This window comes from Hippopotamus amphibius, chromosome 10, assembly GCF_030028045.1.
Source record: "Hippopotamus amphibius kiboko isolate mHipAmp2 chromosome 10, mHipAmp2.hap2, whole genome shotgun sequence".
Lineage (NCBI taxonomy): Eukaryota > Metazoa > Chordata > Mammalia > Artiodactyla > Hippopotamidae > Hippopotamus > Hippopotamus amphibius.
Window position 1 is genome coordinate 13,337,173 of NC_080195.1, and position 17,438 is coordinate 13,354,610.

The 17,438-nt window shown below is 43.8% G+C and overlaps 2 protein-coding genes across 11 annotated transcripts in view; both read left to right on the top strand.

Annotated features, from left to right (window-relative positions):
* Positions 1-17,438, top strand: part of SNX25 (sorting nexin 25) — a 115,809-nt gene that overhangs the window by 48,552 nt on the left and 49,819 nt on the right. For all 10 annotated transcript variants that reach the window (XR_009047733.1, XR_009047731.1, XR_009047732.1 and 7 more), the window contains one exon: positions 3,828-3,898. Coding sequence is in view for 7 of the 10 variants with exons in the window: in XM_057697102.1 (XP_057553085.1) it covers positions 3,828-3,898 (71 nt within the window). In the remaining 3 variants the exon portion in view is untranslated. The remainder of the gene's footprint in view (positions 1-3,827; positions 3,899-17,438) is intronic.
* LOC130830131 (cytochrome c-like) lies at positions 12,545-12,941 on the top strand. Its single transcript, XM_057697125.1, has one exon. The coding sequence runs from the start codon at positions 12,627-12,629 to the stop codon at positions 12,939-12,941; it is 315 nt and encodes a 104-aa protein (XP_057553108.1). The 5' UTR covers positions 12,545-12,626.

A 17,438-nucleotide genomic window follows, 5' to 3' on the forward strand; every position in this document is an offset into this window, starting at 1 on the left:
TCTGGAGGCTGGGGAGTCCAAGATCAAGTTGCTGATAGGCAGATTGGGTTTCTGGTGAGGACCTGCTTCCTGATTTATAGACAGCAGTCTTCTTGCTCTATCCTTACTCGGTGGAGAGAGCTCTCTGGGGTCTCTTTTGTAAGGGTACCTACCACCCTCGTGACCTGATGATCTCTCAGAGGTCCTGCCTCCAAATACCATCACACTGGGCATTAGGTGTCACATATGAGTTCTGCAGGGGACATAAACATTCTGTCCCTACCGTGCGTTAGTATTTACTGCCAAGCTAGGTTCGGTTGGAGAATCCAAGTCTCAATTCCTGTCTTCAAGAGGCTCATGATCTAGTTGGAGAGAAAAAAAGGTGGCATATCTTTTTTCATAGACAGAGGCACAATTTTGTCTTAGGCTCAGACGTGTGACTATTTTAAAAAGAAGGGTGAGGCCCTGGATGTACCGGACACACCTTTTTCTTCATTCACAACATTCCTTGTGGAAATGTGACTCTAGCACGTTGTATTTATAGCAATATAAAATATTAGATAAATAGGTACTGTTATAGAGCAGAAGTAATTTAGGGTATCCGAGAAAAGAAATATTAATGTGAATTAGAGGAACTGGGGAAGACTTCAGGGAAGAAATAACATAGGTAAGATCTAATTATGTGGACAAGAGGGGAGGTTGTTTTCAGAAGGAAACAGCATGAGCAAAAGCCTGGAAAGTGACTACAGTCTGGGGAGAGCAGTGTGGAAACTGTCCTGGCTTCAGTCCAGGTTCATATGGGGGTTGGGTGAGGGGGCCAGTGCCAAGTTGCAGAGGGAGCGGCAGGCCGGAGTGGAGGGTTCCTCCTCTGGGGAGTCCCTGGACGGGTTGAGTGGGGGATGAGATGCTGAGGGGGGTCTTTGAGGAAAATATTTTCACAGGGGTGCTCACGGTAGTTTGGGTGGGAGATAGAAAGGTTGACCTGAAGGAGACAGGTAGACGGTTTAGCTAATGCAGTTGACCCGTGGGTGAGAAGGCCTGAAACAGGGTGGTGACAAGAGGAAGAGGAGGAGAGGAACTTATTTATTTAAAAATTCAAAGGACTTTGAGATTCATCTTTACGTGAGGGCAGATATCTAAGATGATGAGATTTCAGTCCTAAAGGGTAGAAGGATGATGAGGCTTGCGCAGAAGTGGAGAAGTAAGGAAAGCTTCCTGTGCAAGAAAGAAGGTAGGTCTAGTTTGAACTGGCTAAGATAGATAAGCAGTTTGGGAACATTTTTAGATGACGTACAGTTCTACCATTTTAGTACAGATGCCTTTCATTTTTATCTCTGTTTTGCATAGTAGCCTTGGTTCATGTACCCACATATTTACATATCTGCAATCATAAACCTACATGCCATTTTACGTTTTAGAATCAGTGTATCATTAACATCTATTTTTATGTAGTTGTAATTACAAATATTATAGGCTGTTTTCCCCTTAGTCTGATGTATCCCCACAGCTTTCTGAAAGCAGATACCATATTGGTGTTGTTCATTCCTGTGTGTCTGAAACCTAGGAGATGATTAACAAGTGTTTACTTGATGAAAGCATATTGACCACGTAGATTATTCTCGTGCATTTCTTTGTAGAAGTTGCTACAACAAGCATATGTTTGGAATTTGGAGACGTGTTGGAGTTGAGTGAAAAGTCAGTGCTTTCTGCTTGTAGAACCTAAGTCCAAGGTCAAGTTAAAAGACTTGGTTAGAGAGTGATGGTTCCAGGTTTGTGTGTGTTTCTTATAAGCTGTTGCCTCATCTATTCAGTAACTGGCAGGAAAAATTGCATGAAAAGCTGTTTTTGTGTTTTACCATTAATGGAGGAATGAAGGTAGTTCCATCAGACAACTTATTTGGTCATTAATGTCCTAGCAAGGCTTCCTTTTGGAGAACATCACCTGAGTGTGTATTCAGCCTGGAGATAACTTCCCTGTGGATGGAGACCTCAGAGAGCTCTCTTGTCAGTCACACGGCATTTGGCCATGAGATATATTGATGCACAGTTACTTAAATGAGTTAGGGATTTAGTGTCCTCAGTAATAAGATGTCCTGAGATGGCCAGGCTGGGGTGGTTATCATGGCTCAGAGATGTCACTGGACACCTGAAATCAACCTGTCTTCTCCCGTCACCACGTGGCTTTCATCCTCACGGCTGCCGTGCCTTCATCCAGCTGCATCCTGATTCTTTGTAGGAACATTGAGGAAGGGCAAGGACAAAAGACTGAAAGAGCTTTTCCGTGGAGCCTGCCCCTTTAGAAAGCCTTACTGGAATCCCCTCCTGACGAGTTCTGCTTGTATCTCGTAGGCTGGAACTATATCAGACGGCTGTCCCTAACTGCGAGGGAGGAGGTTCGCATTTTTAGCTGGGTGCATTGCTTTCCCTGATGAATGTGGTCCAGTTAGTGGGGAAGAAAGAGAGAATGGGTGTTGGCAACCGGCAGTCTGCCGCAGGCTCCAGGTGACCGCTGGCAGTGCTCCTGACAGCCTGTTCTCTGAGGTGGTGAGAGCAGGCATCGATATGCTTATTACTCAAGAAATAAAAAGATGTGAATTTGTGAGGTGTCCGTGAATAGCTGTGACTGACGAATTCATGTCTGTTATCTGGGTATTAGTTGAAAAGCAAAAGAACATAAGAACATATTTTGTGCTTTGAAAGCCAGCTAAGGGAATTCCCTGGCGGTCCAGTGGTTAGGACTTGGGGCTTTCACTGCTGTGGCCCTGGGTTCACTCCCTGGCCAAAAAAGAGCCAGATGTAGCATTAAATCTCAGAGGGCTGCAAAGATTGTGTTTGGATAAAGAGTTAATGTTAAATAGCTTTATTACGGGCAGATTCTTAGTCAGTATAATTAAGGGCTAGGAAACACTCAGGATAGATGAGTTTAGTTGGAGCAATACTTCATAATTAAACAGCCCTTAAGAACTTGGGTTCATGACCCACCTGACTTGCATGTGCTCAAAATAGCCACAATTCTAGGGTTGTAATTGGTCTAAAAACATAAGCTTTTCTTCTTCCTGACGCAGAAGTGTTCTCAGTCACACGTACATCTACCTGGTGTTCTGCTCCAGTGGCCCTCAAATCTCTTTATGCATGAGAATGACCGGGGGAGCTTAGACACTGTTGACGCCAGAGTCCCACTGCAGATGCTTTGAGTCTGTTGGTCTGGAACGCTCTTCTAAGTGAGGAGTAATGCGGGAAAGCACTAAGTGGTGACAGTGGGGCTGGATGGGAGAGGACAGCTTTGAGAAGTGTGTAGGACAGTACATCCAGTGGAACTTTCTGCAGTGATAGAAATGTTCTATGTGCACTGTCCCCTATGGCTCGTGAGGTCCATGAGGCGGCTGAACTCTTGACTTGTGGCTGGTGCAACTGAGGAACTAAAGTTGTGATTTAATACAAGGAGCCCCTGCGGCCCCCTTACTGGACATGCAGGTCTCGGAGGTAGAATGAGTAGGCTGTGGTTACCGATGGCAGAGAGGAGGGCAGTGGTGGGGGGTGAGAGAGAGGGAGGAATTGATCATAACCTCAGTTTCCCTCGTCAGTGGTGGCGGGCAGGTGGGAACGCTTCCGTGCAGGGAATGGAGTGGGGGGCGTACGTTCACGACTCACATTCAGGTCTCAGAGATCAGTAGCACGTGTCACAGCGCCCTGCCCACCGACTTCAGCCGTGTTGGATGGTTTTAATGATACTTGTGCAGGATTCACAGTGTTATAATTGATTCGTACAAATACAGCCTAAAAGTATCTCTGAAAATAGTATTTTCTTCCTATTCAGTCTTTTCTTGTTCTCTCTTTTTAAAACTCAGGTATCAAATTGTAGTGGAAATAATCCAAGCAACTACAATTAGCAGCTTCCCCCAGCTGAAGAGGCACAAGGGTAAGAACCAGTTTGTTTTCTTTGCTTCTACATCCTAAAGGTCCTACTTCTATCCCTGGTCTTCTCTCTCCCGTCAGAGCTTTGACAAGTATGAGCGAACATTTAAATATTTCAAATTTGAAAAATAAATAAAAAAAAAAAAAAAGGGGGGCTTCCTAGGTGGCGCAGTGGTTAAGAATCCGCCTGCCAATGCAGAGGTCACGGGTTCGATCCCAGCTCCAGGAAGATCCCACATGCCACGGAGCAACTAAGCCCGTGTGCCAAAAAAAAAAAAAAAAAAAAATTTAAAAAATATTTCAAATTTGTTAAAATAATGGTGTAACACCATAAGAGAAAGTAAGTGTACTTTCATCCTAACAAAAACTGTTGTTTGTAGTCCTGTGTTCCCTTATAAACTGTATTCATCTGTAGTCATAATTTTTAGAATATTAAAGTCAGTGGGTATATAATGCATAAACTAAACATGGTTTCCTGTTTTTTTCTCATTAAAATTTAATCTTAATATTCATTGATATTTCTATATAGGAACATAATCGTGATGAACATTTAAATGACTTCTGTGAGTTGATGTTTCATAATTTACTTAACCTTTTCCTATAGTTAAACATTTGTATTACAAACATCTTTCCTCCTTCTACTCTTGTAGATTTAAAAAATATATTAGATATAAGTGTTCTATATTTTTTTCCTGTTTATTTCTCTTCAAATAAAGAGATGGTTATCCAGGCCTGGATACTCAGGAGTAATCCAGGTCTGAAGTTGGCTCCCACCTCCCTACAGTTTGCCCAGTGCATCATTTTTTTTTTTATTTGAATAAATTTATGTATTTTTTATTTTTGGCTGCATTGAGTCTTTGTTGCTGTGTGCAGGCTTTCTCTAGTTGCAGCAGCAGGGGCTACTCATCATTGTGGTGCATGGGCTTCTCATTGCAGTGGCTTCTCTTGTCGTGGAGCATGGGCTCTAGGCACGTGGGCTTCAGTAGTCGTGGCTCACGGGCTGAGTTGCTCCACAGCGTGTGGTATCTTCCAGGACCAGTGATTGAACCCGTGTCCTCTGCATTGGCAGGTGGATTCTTAACCACTGAGCCACCAGGGAAGTCCCTTGCCCAGTGCTTCATATATGAAGTTGCAGGATATGTTACTCTCTGGAGGGCAGAGCAGGTCTGGATTCGCAGCTGACAGGCAGCCAACACTAGTACCTTGTAGGCTAGACTTTCCATGGAAACCTCTGGGGCCTCTCAAGTTCCTGTCTGGGAGCAGAGGGCCAAAGGACAAGGAAGACTTGGAGCAGAGACTTTAACCCATACCGAGGTTTCTAATCAGCACACAGAAGCAAAGGGATGCTTGGGGACTTTCACTTGTCTTTCTGAGTCACTAACAGAAAGTAGGAGCCATGTTGTTGTTATTTTTTTTTTTTTAAATGAGGTTATAGACTCTGAAGAGGCACTTAATCAGTCCAGTGAGGAAGATTGCACAAATGCATTCATTTAAAAATATTTACTGAACCCTGACTAGGTGACTGTGGTTCAGTAGTGGACATGGCGAAATCTCTGCATTCGTTAAGTCCCTAAACTAGGCTGGGAGACAATCGGACAGTCAGCAAAATACACAGTATTTCAGACAGTGAGATGTCTGTTGTCTACCTTCTTGTTGGACTGTGGGGGAAGTGTGGTAAGGAATGCTGGCTCAGCTGGAGGGGGAGGATTTTGCACTTGGATAGGGTGATCTAGGGAGACCTTCTAGGTGGGGACCTGTGAGCAAAGCCCTGAGGGCCCGAGGGGTTCTGGGGAATGACGAGTGCAAAAGTCTGAGGTAGAAGCATGCAGACTTGCTTGAGGCGGCCTGTGTGCCTGGAGGGGGTGGGTCAGGGGAGAGAAGCCAGAGATCAGAGATGGCAGGAGACCCTATCATGAAGGGCCTTACTTACACTGTAGGGACTTCAGCTTTTACTCTGAATGAGGACGTCTTTGGAGGCTTTTGAGCAATGGAGATGTGATCTGATTAATTCCTCGGAGAGCATGGGCTCTGTTCCTCTCTTTTTCCTCATTGTTCCTGCAGAGGAGATGCTTTATTTTCAGACAGTTTGACAGACACTTTAAGGAGAATACTAGAGAGGGGTTTCCTGTTGCCACCATTGTCTGACTTTTCTCAGTGCTCCTTGTGTGAGTTTAGTCAGAGACATACCTTTCTCTTATAAATTTATTTATTTATTGGCTGCGTTGGGTCTTCACTGCTGCATGCAGGCTTTCTCTAGTTGTGGTGAGCGGGGGCTACTCTTTGTTGCAATGCATGGGCTTCTCATTACAGTGGCTTCTCTTGTTGCGGAGTACGGGCTCTAGGTGCTTGGGCTTCAGTAGTTGTGGCATGTGGACTCAATAGTTGTGACTCATAGGCTTAGTTGCTCTGCAGCATGTAGGGTCCTCCCAGACCAGGGCTCGAACCCACGTCCCCTGCATTGGCAGGCGGATTCTTAGCCTCTGCACCACCAGGGAAGTCCTGAGACATACCTTTCTTATCTCCTCTTATTGTGTTAGTTTACTAGGGCTGCATAACAAAGTGCCACAGAGTGACTGGTTTAAATAATAGAAGCTAGTTTTCTCATAGTTCTGGAGTCTCAAAGTCTGAGGTCAAGGTGCTAGCAGTGTTGGTTTCTTTTGAGGGCAGTGATGGAAGAACATGTTTCAGGTCTCCTTGGCTTATAGACGAGAGACAAGCAGTACATCTGCAAAGATCTGTTTCCAAATAAGGTCACATTCACAGGTTCCAGGGTTTAGGACTTAAATGTATCTTTTGGGGGGGACACAATTCAACCCAAAACATTATAATTGATAAGTTCAAGATAACATTGTAGTTCCTTTTTCTTGAGAATGCTAGAAGCATTTATTTTCAGTAGGCTCTATAACCACATTAAGATATGCTGCATTACTCTTCTTTTGGGTTAGTTCTGTTACCAGTAGTTAGCTTTTCCTAAATTAGTCTCTTTTAAGTCTATAGTAGGGTTCAAATCAAGATGCAAAATCTCAGAAAAAAGTTGGGCAGCTAAACCATCTAGGTGATTTCAGCCACACTGTGCCTTCATGTCTGGAACAAAGACAGGTTCTGTGGAATCATTGTCCTTGCAGATTGCGTGGGTCTGTAGGAATGAGGGGAAGTATAAGTGACAAAAAAGGTAAATTGGACTTCATCAAAAGTTAAAAACTTGTGTCTTCCCCAAGAAAGTACAAAGACAACCCTCAGAATAGGAGAAGGTATTTGCAGATCATGTGTATGATATAGAGCTTGAGTCCAGAATATATAAAGAACTCACACAACTCAGTAATCAAAAGACAACCCAAATGGAAAATGGACAAAGGATTTGCATAGATACTTCTCCAGAAAAGATATACAAGTGGCTGATGAGCACATGAAAACATGCCCTATATCATTAGACATTAGGAAAATGCAAATCAAAAACTAATATGAAATATCACTTCACACCCGGTAGAGTGGCTAAAATAAAAGACAGAGGGTGATGCACTGTCCAGGAATGAAGTATAGCAATCTAGGGTCTGGATGATGGTGGTGAAAAGGAAGGGATTGATTAGGAAGGTTATAAAAGAAAGACAGCCTAGTTGGTGACTAATTGGATGTGGGGAGGAATCAGATGGTGGGACATTATATGGGTGCTGGTACTGCCTGCTGCTTTTACAGATGCGGACACGGCTGTCTAGAGAAGGTCAGCACGCTTGTCTGAGGTCATAACTCCTAGTCTGCTGCTGTTCCTATGATGTCCTGCTGCTTCAGGTTGGTGAGATGAGGTTTGGGTGCAGAAGAAAAAGGGCAGGAGCTGGAGTTAGGAGACCTTGGTTCTCCTGCCAGCTTCCCAGCGAAACCTGGGCATGTCCTTCACTTCTCTAGGCCTCGGTTTCCTCAGTATGTAGGTTGCCTGCTCTCAGTGATCATAAAGGGTTCTCAGTGAAGACACTGAAAGAGTCAGGGGATGTGTAGGGGACTGGGTCAGGGGTGAGAGAGCTCACCGGTCCTGGGCGTTCTGGACGTGGGATTGACAGGAGGATGGAAGAATACCCATCTGGCGTTTCTAAGCTGGGATTCATGCTGTGGGGAGAGAGCAGCCTTGAGGAGAAGTGGTTGGAGTTGACCAGCGTAGAGGTAATAGTTAATCGTCTGTTTCTGCTGTCTTCAAGCCGCGTATCTTTGCACAGCCCATTAGTAGAGGAGAACAGTGTGTTAAGAGTCTAAAGTGACTTCCCTCATAAATAATACCATCTGCTGTCTCACCTTTGAAGTTCATGGGTAGGTGGTTTCAATTTTAAATGATTAGGTCGTTATAATTTAAGTGCAGGTTTTTGTTGGTTTTTTTTTTTTTAGTAGAAAGAGAAGGTTAAACTGAGCATTCTGCATTGTCCTTTTTCTTTTAATTGAATATCCAGTAACATCATTATTGGAAGCAGTTCTTATTTCTCTGTGACCTTTGGAGTTTTGATGTACAGCTGTCACATAAAAAGTTACTTTATCTCGTTCTTTCTCAAATTAATTTCTGATTTATTTCCAGACACATGTTTTTGTGTGTGTGTGTGTGTTTTCCTCCCTGTAAAAGTCACCAAGGAAACTTTGATTTTTAGCATTAAAAAGCTCCTCCCAAATAGAATTTTGTTGTTTTTTGTATGTAGTATGATCTAGTGAAAATATCATCAGGCAAAGAATCTGGGAAAAGCCTCAGTCTGTATGTTAACCTCCTGCCACCAGCCCCACCTGTCTGCAGTGTTTCCTTAAACCTGGAAAACCGAGCTGTGCTCAGAGTGACCATGCAGTGATGCTGCCAGGTTGTGTGTGCGGCTGTAAGCAATTTCATTTTGAATGTCGTTTCTCCTTATTTCCATGTCCTCTTTGTGAGTGGGAAACTGAAGAAGTATAAAAAAAGAATGGCCAGATGGAAGATCCTAAGAATACTTAGGATTCAAGCTAGAGATGGGAACTTTATTTATGAAAATGGTATATATATGCTAAAATATGATTTTGTTGCTACATATAAATATGTTTCAGGCAAGTCTTTTCCAACTATAATTGTTAATGATTAAGAAATGGTATGCAAAAAATATTTTGAGAATTCAAAGGAAAAAAATGCTGCATAACAAGTGGGGAGAAATTACCTGATTGTGTGTCTTCTGAAAGCTTAAGGAATTAACTAGCTGACCCTGCATTGACTTTTCTCAGGATGACAGAGGAGGGCCGGGGGGACCTCTTTACTTCGTATATTCAGGAAGGTTCAAATGAGGTTTCTGAGCTGCAACAAACTCCAGCAAATCCACACAAAACTCTGCACGTTTCAGGTTCATAGATTACTTTATCTTAAATGAAGAGCAAATTACTGTCTTTAAGAATGTAGAAATTTCAGTTTGATTCTTTTTTTGATGGTTTTTTTTCTTCTGGTATTTTGATCTTTTTAAGAAATAAGTATCAAGTGATTTTAAAAGTCTTTATAATGCCTCAACTAGTTTAATTGCTGGTACAATTCTAGGGAAAGTAAATAATGATAGAAATAAAAAGTTTTTGAGGCCATCTAACTCAGATTCTTGTCCTATGGGCAAGAAAATTAGGTAAAATTAGAGAAGGAGGTTCTTAGAGCAAATTTATAAATACTATACAATTTGAAGCATTTGGTTTGAGAAGTTTTAAGTCTGCTCACAAAATTTTCTTGCCTCTGACCTTATTTTATCATTCATTCTGGCCAAACATATTGATGGAGGCCTGAATTTTACCCACTAATCACATCAGCTGCCTATTGGCTATGGAATTTGGAAAGTTTAGTAAGTCCAGCTAGCTAGTTTCAGTGAACATTTTTCCACCTTTACCTTTGACCATTCAGCAGCCTGTGACATTGGGGACTGCTGTTTTCCTGACCTCTCACCTGCCCTGGCTAACATGCTCTGTCATTCCAGTTGGTAGTTTGTTTTTCTGCTTGCTTATTTGTGTCTATTCAGCTTTTTTTAAAAAAATATTTATTTATTTATTTATCTGGTTGTGCTGGGCTCTTTAGTTGTAGCACATGGGCTCCTTAGTTGTGGCACATGAACTCTTAGTTGCGGCATGCATGTGGGATCTAGTTCCCCGAGCAGGGATTGAACCTGGGCCCCCTGTGTTGGGAGCTTGGAGTCTTCAGTACTGCGCCACCAGGTGAGTCCCTCTATTCAGCTTTTAGATGTTGGAGTTGCTCAGGATTTATTTCTAACTCTTATTATTTTATACCTGTGCTGTCCAATACAGTAACCATTAGCCATATGTGGCCATTTAAATTTAAATTCATTGAAAGTAAATAAAAATGTAAACTTTTGTTCCTTAGTCACACCAGTTACATCTCAAGCGTTAACTAACCGTGCGTGGCTGCCGTATTGGGCAGCATGGGGCATTTCCGTCATCGCCGGCGTCTCCTTGGCTAGAGCTGCTCTGTGTCCTTTGATTAGTCTTTCCTATATTTATATGCAGATGACTTTCCAAATTTCTACCTACAGAACCTCTATTCTGTGCTTTTCTACTCACTACTGTTTACTGAACATTTTTATTTGGGTATCAAAAGACACTTCCGAATGAAAATGTCCAAGTCAGGTCCCACATACCTGTAGTTTCTTGCCTCTGTGAGTGGCATCGTCATCTAGCCAGGTAAGTCAGGAACCCAGGAGTCCTCTTTGTTCATTCCTGCTCCCTCACACACTGTATCTAGTCCATTATTGTCACACAGACTGACCTCCTAAACGTATCTCAATTCTGCTCTTTCCCTGCACCACCGTTTTCCACCACCAATCTCTCTTGAACTATGGTGATAGCTTCTTAATTGGTTTCCTTATATCCACTCCTGCTCCTATTAAATATATTTTTCATACTGAAGCCATAGTGATTTTTAAAAAATACAGATCTTAATCATGCCACCCCCATGTTTACCCTTCATCGTCTTCCCATTGTTCTTAGAATAACAACCCTTCGATGTGAAGCCTACAAGGTCCTGCTTGCTCTGGCCCTGTCTCTATCTTCAGCCTCATCTCCTGCCAGTCTGCCCCCTCCCTCTGTACTCCTGCAACACTCACTTTTCTATTTCCTCAACTTACCCCGATTCCTCCCGCCTCATATTCTTTGCACATTCTGTTTCTTCTTCTTGGAATGCTGCCCTACACTCAGTATCACTCTGCCTAGATAACTCCTACTTATCCTTTACATATTATCTCATATTTATCTTCTTTGATCACAACCCCACCCCCCACCCCTGATCCTGGGTAGATGAGAGAGCACTTGAGGTCATAGGACCCTTCACATCAGTAGAGACAGGACCCTGAGGGATACCTTAATCACCAGAAGCAGGTCTTCAGTCTTTTGAGTGCCATTATGTACTGGGCACAGCTGTGCAATGCATGAAACTGTCCCTGGCCTTCAGGAGATCGCAGTCCAATGAGGAGACAGGTGGACATGCAAACAAAATCACAATACAGTTTGATAAATTCAGTGAGTGTTGCAGGTTCAGGATTCAGTAGTGGTACAGATGTGGGGAATGGTCAGCTCTGCCTGGGCCAGAGCTCAAGGAAGGCGTTCCCTGAAGGGTAGCAGAGTTAAGTCAGAAAAGCTGAGTGGCTCTTGTCTCCTTTGGGCCTGTCAGGTGGCTGTGGCTAGGTGGTACCACGTGTGTGTTTGTATGTGGGTTATGTCAGCTGGGACACGGCACGGGTGCTTGGGATGTAATGGAGAGATGAGGCTTGATGGGAAGACGGGCCTATCCTAAAGGGCCTGAGAAGTTAGGGCTTAATCCTGGAGATGAGAGGTTCTCAAACTATAGGGTGCGTCAGAATCACCTGGAGGGCTTGTTAAAATGCAGGTCGTTGGGCCCCTGAGTCTCTGATTCTGTGGATCTGGCGGGGGCGGGGCCCTGAGGGTCTGCATTCCTCACAGGTTCCCTGGAGATGCTGGTGCTGCTTCTCCAGGAACCACACCTTGAGAGCCACCACTGAGAGCCAGTGATCTGCTCACATTGCATTTTAGTGCCCAGTTCGAGCTTTTTATTTACAATTAGTGTAGCCCAAGTTGTTGAGAGATGATCTTGTAAAATTAGCTGGCTGCTATGGTCTGAATACTTGTGTCTCGTGTCCTCTCCCCCCCCCCTCCCCAATTTCTTTTCTTTTGTTTGAAATCCTGACATCCAAACTTGATGGTATTAGGAGGTGAGGCCTTTGGGAGGTGCTTAAGTTGTGATGGTGGAGCCCTCATGAATGGGCTTGGTGACTTATAAAAGAGGCTGCAGAGGGATCCCAGCCTCTCCTATCGTGTGAGGACACAGCAAGAAGGTGGCAGTCTGCACATGACAAGAGGGCCTTCACCAGAACCTGACCGTGCTCGCACCCCAGTCTTGGATTCCCTGTCTCCAGACTGTGAGAAATACGTGTCTGTTGTTTACAGCCAGCCAGTCTGTGGTATTTGGTTATAGCTGCCCGAACTAAAATGCTGGCCAACTGTAGGAATTCTGGTAGTAATGGGACATATGCTGCATTCCCCTGCAGCTGGATGTGAGTAAGCCCAGTATTTCAGCTCCTTTAAAGCTCCTCCCCCCACCCCACCCTCCACTGCCACTGTTCTGGATCCTGAAATGTTATCAAGAAAAGTGATTCAAGAGTAATATTTCAGAGAGAGCAGGACGTTCGGCTTGCCAGCGGCCCCCACTTAGGCGTGCACCGGGAAAGAACGATTTGAAAATGGGTGATGTTGAGAAGGGCAAGAAGATTTTTGTTCAGAAGTGTGCCCAGTGCCATACTGTGGAAAAGGGAGGCAAGCACAAGACTGGGCCAAATCTCCATGGTCTTTTTGGGCGAAAGACGGGTCAGTCTCCTGGATTCTCTTACACAGATGCCAACAAGAACAAAGGCATCATGTGGGGAGAGGAGACGCTGATGGAGTATTTGGAGAATCCCAAGAAGTACATCCCTGGAACAAAAATGATCTTCGCTGGCATTAAGAAGGGAGAGAGGGCAGACTTGATAGCCTATCTCAAACAAGCTATTAATGAGTAATAGTTGGCCACTGCCTTATTTATTACAAAACAGATGTCTCATGACTTTTTATGTGTACCATATTTAAATTGATCTCATACACTAGACTTCAGATCATGAATGGCTGATGTAATATTTCTGTCCTGATTTAAATAAGATTGGCTTGTGGCTAAATGAATATGGTCAGCTTTTTGAATTTTGGTAGCAATTCCAGTTCAATAAGTGCTATCACTGTTTTCCCCTTCTAAAGAGATGATTAAACTTGAATAAGAAATGTTAAAAAAAAAAAAAAAAAAGAGTAATATTTCTGCAGCTGACTGTGACGAGGGCCATGAAGTTGATTTGAGTCTGATAGAAACTGCTGTATGTAAATACTGCACCCTTGGGGGTGACATGCTCCTAGTAGAGATTGGGAGGCGTTGGTAACATTGTGCATCGTTTGGAGTATAAGTAAAGAGTTTTCGAGTTGAATATATCAAGCAGAACTGTAGACAAACTTCAGAATATATTGACTGTGTACATACACACAGTTACTTGTTGATAAGAACCATAATGATTTCCATTAGTAATTTTTAAAAATAACATATCTTACCTGACATGGGATTTAAAGGTGTCCCTGCCTGAGAGAAGGAGCTACACCGTAGACTCTAGAGAACGTCTCAGAGTCCTTTCTAATGCTCTGATGTGATCTGATTGCCTGACACTGCAGTAATTTGACACAGTTTCCAATATACGGATGACCTCAACTTACAAAACACCCCAGGCCATTGCTGCAGGGCTGTTGCCGGGGTTTCTCCCTGCCCATCCCTGATGCCCTGAGCACGGCAGCTTCCAGAGCCTGCGGTCCCTTCCCCAACGTCCTTTGCAGCCTCATCCCTTACCTGTCTTGAGGGACCGAGGGCTCAGGACACTTGTATTACATTCTGTGCAGTCTCATAATTTTGTATCCAACTCTGCTTCCATCTCTCTCCCCCAGAGAACTTTAGTCATCGTACATTCTAAGACCTGCATTTATGCGAGTAAAGTTCAGGTCCAGAGATGTTAAACAGGTGCCTGGTTAGTCACGTGCTGATCTGGAACTTGAACCTGCATCTTCCCACTGCACTGCTCTCTCACAGGACGGATGCTGCGCGAGTCATGCTCAAGACTTAGAAACCGTGTGGATCAGAGCCGTGTCCTCAGTGTCTGTCTCCTGTCTGTTCAAGTCACAGTTCTAATTTGGGAGCAGGCCTCTCCTGGTAACTTGATGTGTGGATTTAACTGATAGGACATTATTACTTTAAAAATGTATTGCAAGCATGTTGGAGGGCCTTAAACAAGAGGAAGTGCTGGAAATTTTAGCACTTGAGGTATTTAAAGGAAGGAAATAAAAGGTGTGCTGTAGGCACCCTGCCTGGTCCTTGCCTGGCCCTGGAGGCCTGTGTGTTCTTCTCCACGATAACAGGAGAGGTTCTGCCGTCAGCTGCTACTAGGATCTCTGCCTATTCCTCAAGTACTCTTTCTGCTACAGTGGGGTGACCCACTCGAGACTGAAATTTCAAGTGTTTGGTGTGATAAGAGAATCTCACTTGTTCTTTTAAAAGAGAGAACATCCTGGCCTCAAGTTGAAAAGTAAGGTAAATATTTTTTTAGTTCCTAGGCAGCTTTTAAGGTGATCTTCAGATAACTTTTAAGAAGTTTGTGATGATTAGTAACTCCTGAGAATTGCCGTCAGCTTTATGTTAAGACGGGAGCACCATTTCTCCTTTTGAAACTTGACTCGTCCCTAATATCACTAAACACATAGCTGTTTCTTGAACTCTCTTCTCAAGGGGGTTTATTGAAACTTCTCTTTCAATGTATAAGAAAGATTCAAAGACTTGTTTTTAGCCTGTTCGCGTGGATGGAGGCCTGACATTTTCTGGTGAGGAACCCCCTTAATCCCTTCCCTCAATTGCCTGGGGGGCGTGAGGAGACCTGTGCGTCGTGGGGAGCAGAAGCACAGGCTGGGGAGTCGGGGGAGGGTAGCCTTGCCTCCTGCACTCTCACAGGAGCCGTACCCCTATATTAATACTTCTCGATTGGGTGGGGGGACGGGATGGGGCATTTGACAAGGTCTGGAAACATTTTTGGTTGTCACACGGGGGGAAGGGATGCTACTGGCATCTAGTGGTAGAGGCCAGGGATGCTGCTACTCATCCCACGATGCACAGGACAGCCCCACAGGAAAGGTTTATCCACCCGGAATGTCACTGGTGCCGAGGCTGAGGGCTCCTGCTGGGTGTCGTCCATGGAATTCCGTGGACTGAGGCTGCTGCAGTTAGGCTGTGCCTGGGAATTTGATAGCGTGCTATAAGAAAAGAAACATTCTACTATTGATAGTTTTTAATACTTGAAAAATACAGTGGGGCCATTTTAATCCAGTTATACTTCTGCTACTTCTGGAGTCCTTGGTTTGCACTGTAAGTTGCTTCACTCTCCTTTGCCACGTTGGAAATAGTACCTAACAGTTGTCCCCTGGTGTTTTTGTTTTACTGCAAGTCACTTTACCCACTTAAGGAAGAACTATATCATATCATGGGCAGAAGGTTTACAGCAAAAGCGGTTCTGTGATATTGTTCATAGGTCCACTGAAATGTCCTTATAGGGTTCACCTAAGGTCTAATCCAAATGTCTTTTTCAGCAAATGACCCCCTTTCCTTTTGCTCTGACCTCAGTAGAATCTAGACTCTCTAGGAAGGAAAACAGTAAACATTTATAATTCATTGTTTTAGAAGATTATATCACTCGTGTGTTCTTCTTGGCACCCATGTAAAGAGCCACTGCCACCTAGTGTGTCACCTGCCACTGTTTGTGATCTCAGCCTTCTTTTTTTGAGCTAGATTAAGCATTGGGTGATTAACCCGGTTTTTAACAATGCACAGCGTTACCTAGGACTCTGCAGAGCGCCGCAGGAGTCTGGCGTGAGCTGGGCAGTGTGTCGTCCACCCCCTTGCCTGAGCCTCTCTTGATGTGAAGATTTCTTGGCTGGATGGGTTCTCAGTTTACAAAGAAGTGTATGCATCTGCATCCCTGGATTTACTAGGATTTTTGCAGGGCAGCCGTGTGCACTACAGGAGCGCCCTGTTAGTCATTTAGTCTTGAATGTGGCATTAGTTTTCCGAGGCAAAAACAAACAGAATTGTCTCAGCAACAAGCTGCTGTTGCGTTTGTTAGCAACAAGCTTTGTGATCAGACAATGGCTTTGTCTTGCCCTTAACAAACAGAACGCATTCACGTGAGCAGGGGGACATTCAGGCAGGACTCCAGAATGTTTTCTCAGCTCTGCAGCTGGGTTTTAGGGGAAGGTTGATTCTCTTTCTTCCTTCCCTTTGGAATTTGCCGCAGTTTTTGTCCTATTAGAAAGATTTTTAAGCCTTCTCAGGAGAAGAATTTGGTTGTTGTTAAATGTGTGTCAGTTTCTTCATCTGTGTCGCTCTTTGCTAGCCTGTTTTAACCCAAAATTAAAATTGCCGGCAAGGTTTATTTTATAAAAGGCAACTTTAAGTCCCCCAATTTTAAAGTAGTTTAAAGGTTATGCACAGAATTTAGAGTTTAAGGATATATGTTTAGAATGTTTAAAATAAATGTAACCAATGCAAAATAGTTTAAGGATATAAACTTTAAATCTATTTATCAATAAAATAAATGTAATCAGTGCGGAATAGTAGAATGTAATTGTAGGAGTTTAAGCTCCTTAGAATCTAAGTATAATGGAAATAACATGAGCTTTGGAAGTAGAAAAAGAAAAGAGAAAGGTTTTATGAAAAATTCACTATTCCAAGCACGTGTTTCTTTAGGCACACACACGAATAACTGTAGTTTGCAATAAGCTAGTTTGGGGACAGACAACATTTACTTTTATCTTCGCACTAAGGGGGCTCTGAAATACTCTTTTTTCCTCTCGAGATGAATGCTGAGTTAAGTTCTTTGGTCCGGGCCTCTCTGTCAGCCGAGCACAGGGCACGTCGAGAAACCATCATTGAAGTCAAATGAAAATATCTCCTCAGCACACGTATGAAAAACACCCTGTAAAACCTGACAGACCCTCTTGTGCAAGGCTGACTGTCGACCTGAAGTCTGCCTGTGACCGTTGGTGATAAATACCAGGAAAAGCTGCTCTGAGAGAAACAGTGTTTTGTGGTCCTTGCCTAGGTTTTTCCAGTGGATTTGTTCAGCCTGCCCAGGCACCACTGTAAGCATCTGCGCAGACTGACTCTGTGACATAAGGGCAGTGGCGACCACCCCAGGGAACTGGAGGTCTCCCTAGGAGTGTAACTTCACTTAGACTCCACGTCCAGGGGCACTGGGAAGCACACGCCGACCCTCTTTTATTGTTGCTAGTTCTAGCTTAAGCCAGGTGTGTTCTGACCCACCTCCAGAGCTGTGATCAACCTGCCTAGGAAGGTGTATATTCATCCAGAGGTCGCCTCGGCCCTGGACGCCGCCTAAAACAACCCCACCATGCTTCTGAAGTGAGCTTGCTCTTCTGCTTTTCAC

Coding starts and splice junctions, on each gene's coding strand:
- LOC130830131 (XM_057697125.1), top strand. CDS start 12,627: ATGGGTGATGTTGAGAAGGGCAAGAAGATTTTTGTTCAGAAGTGTGCC.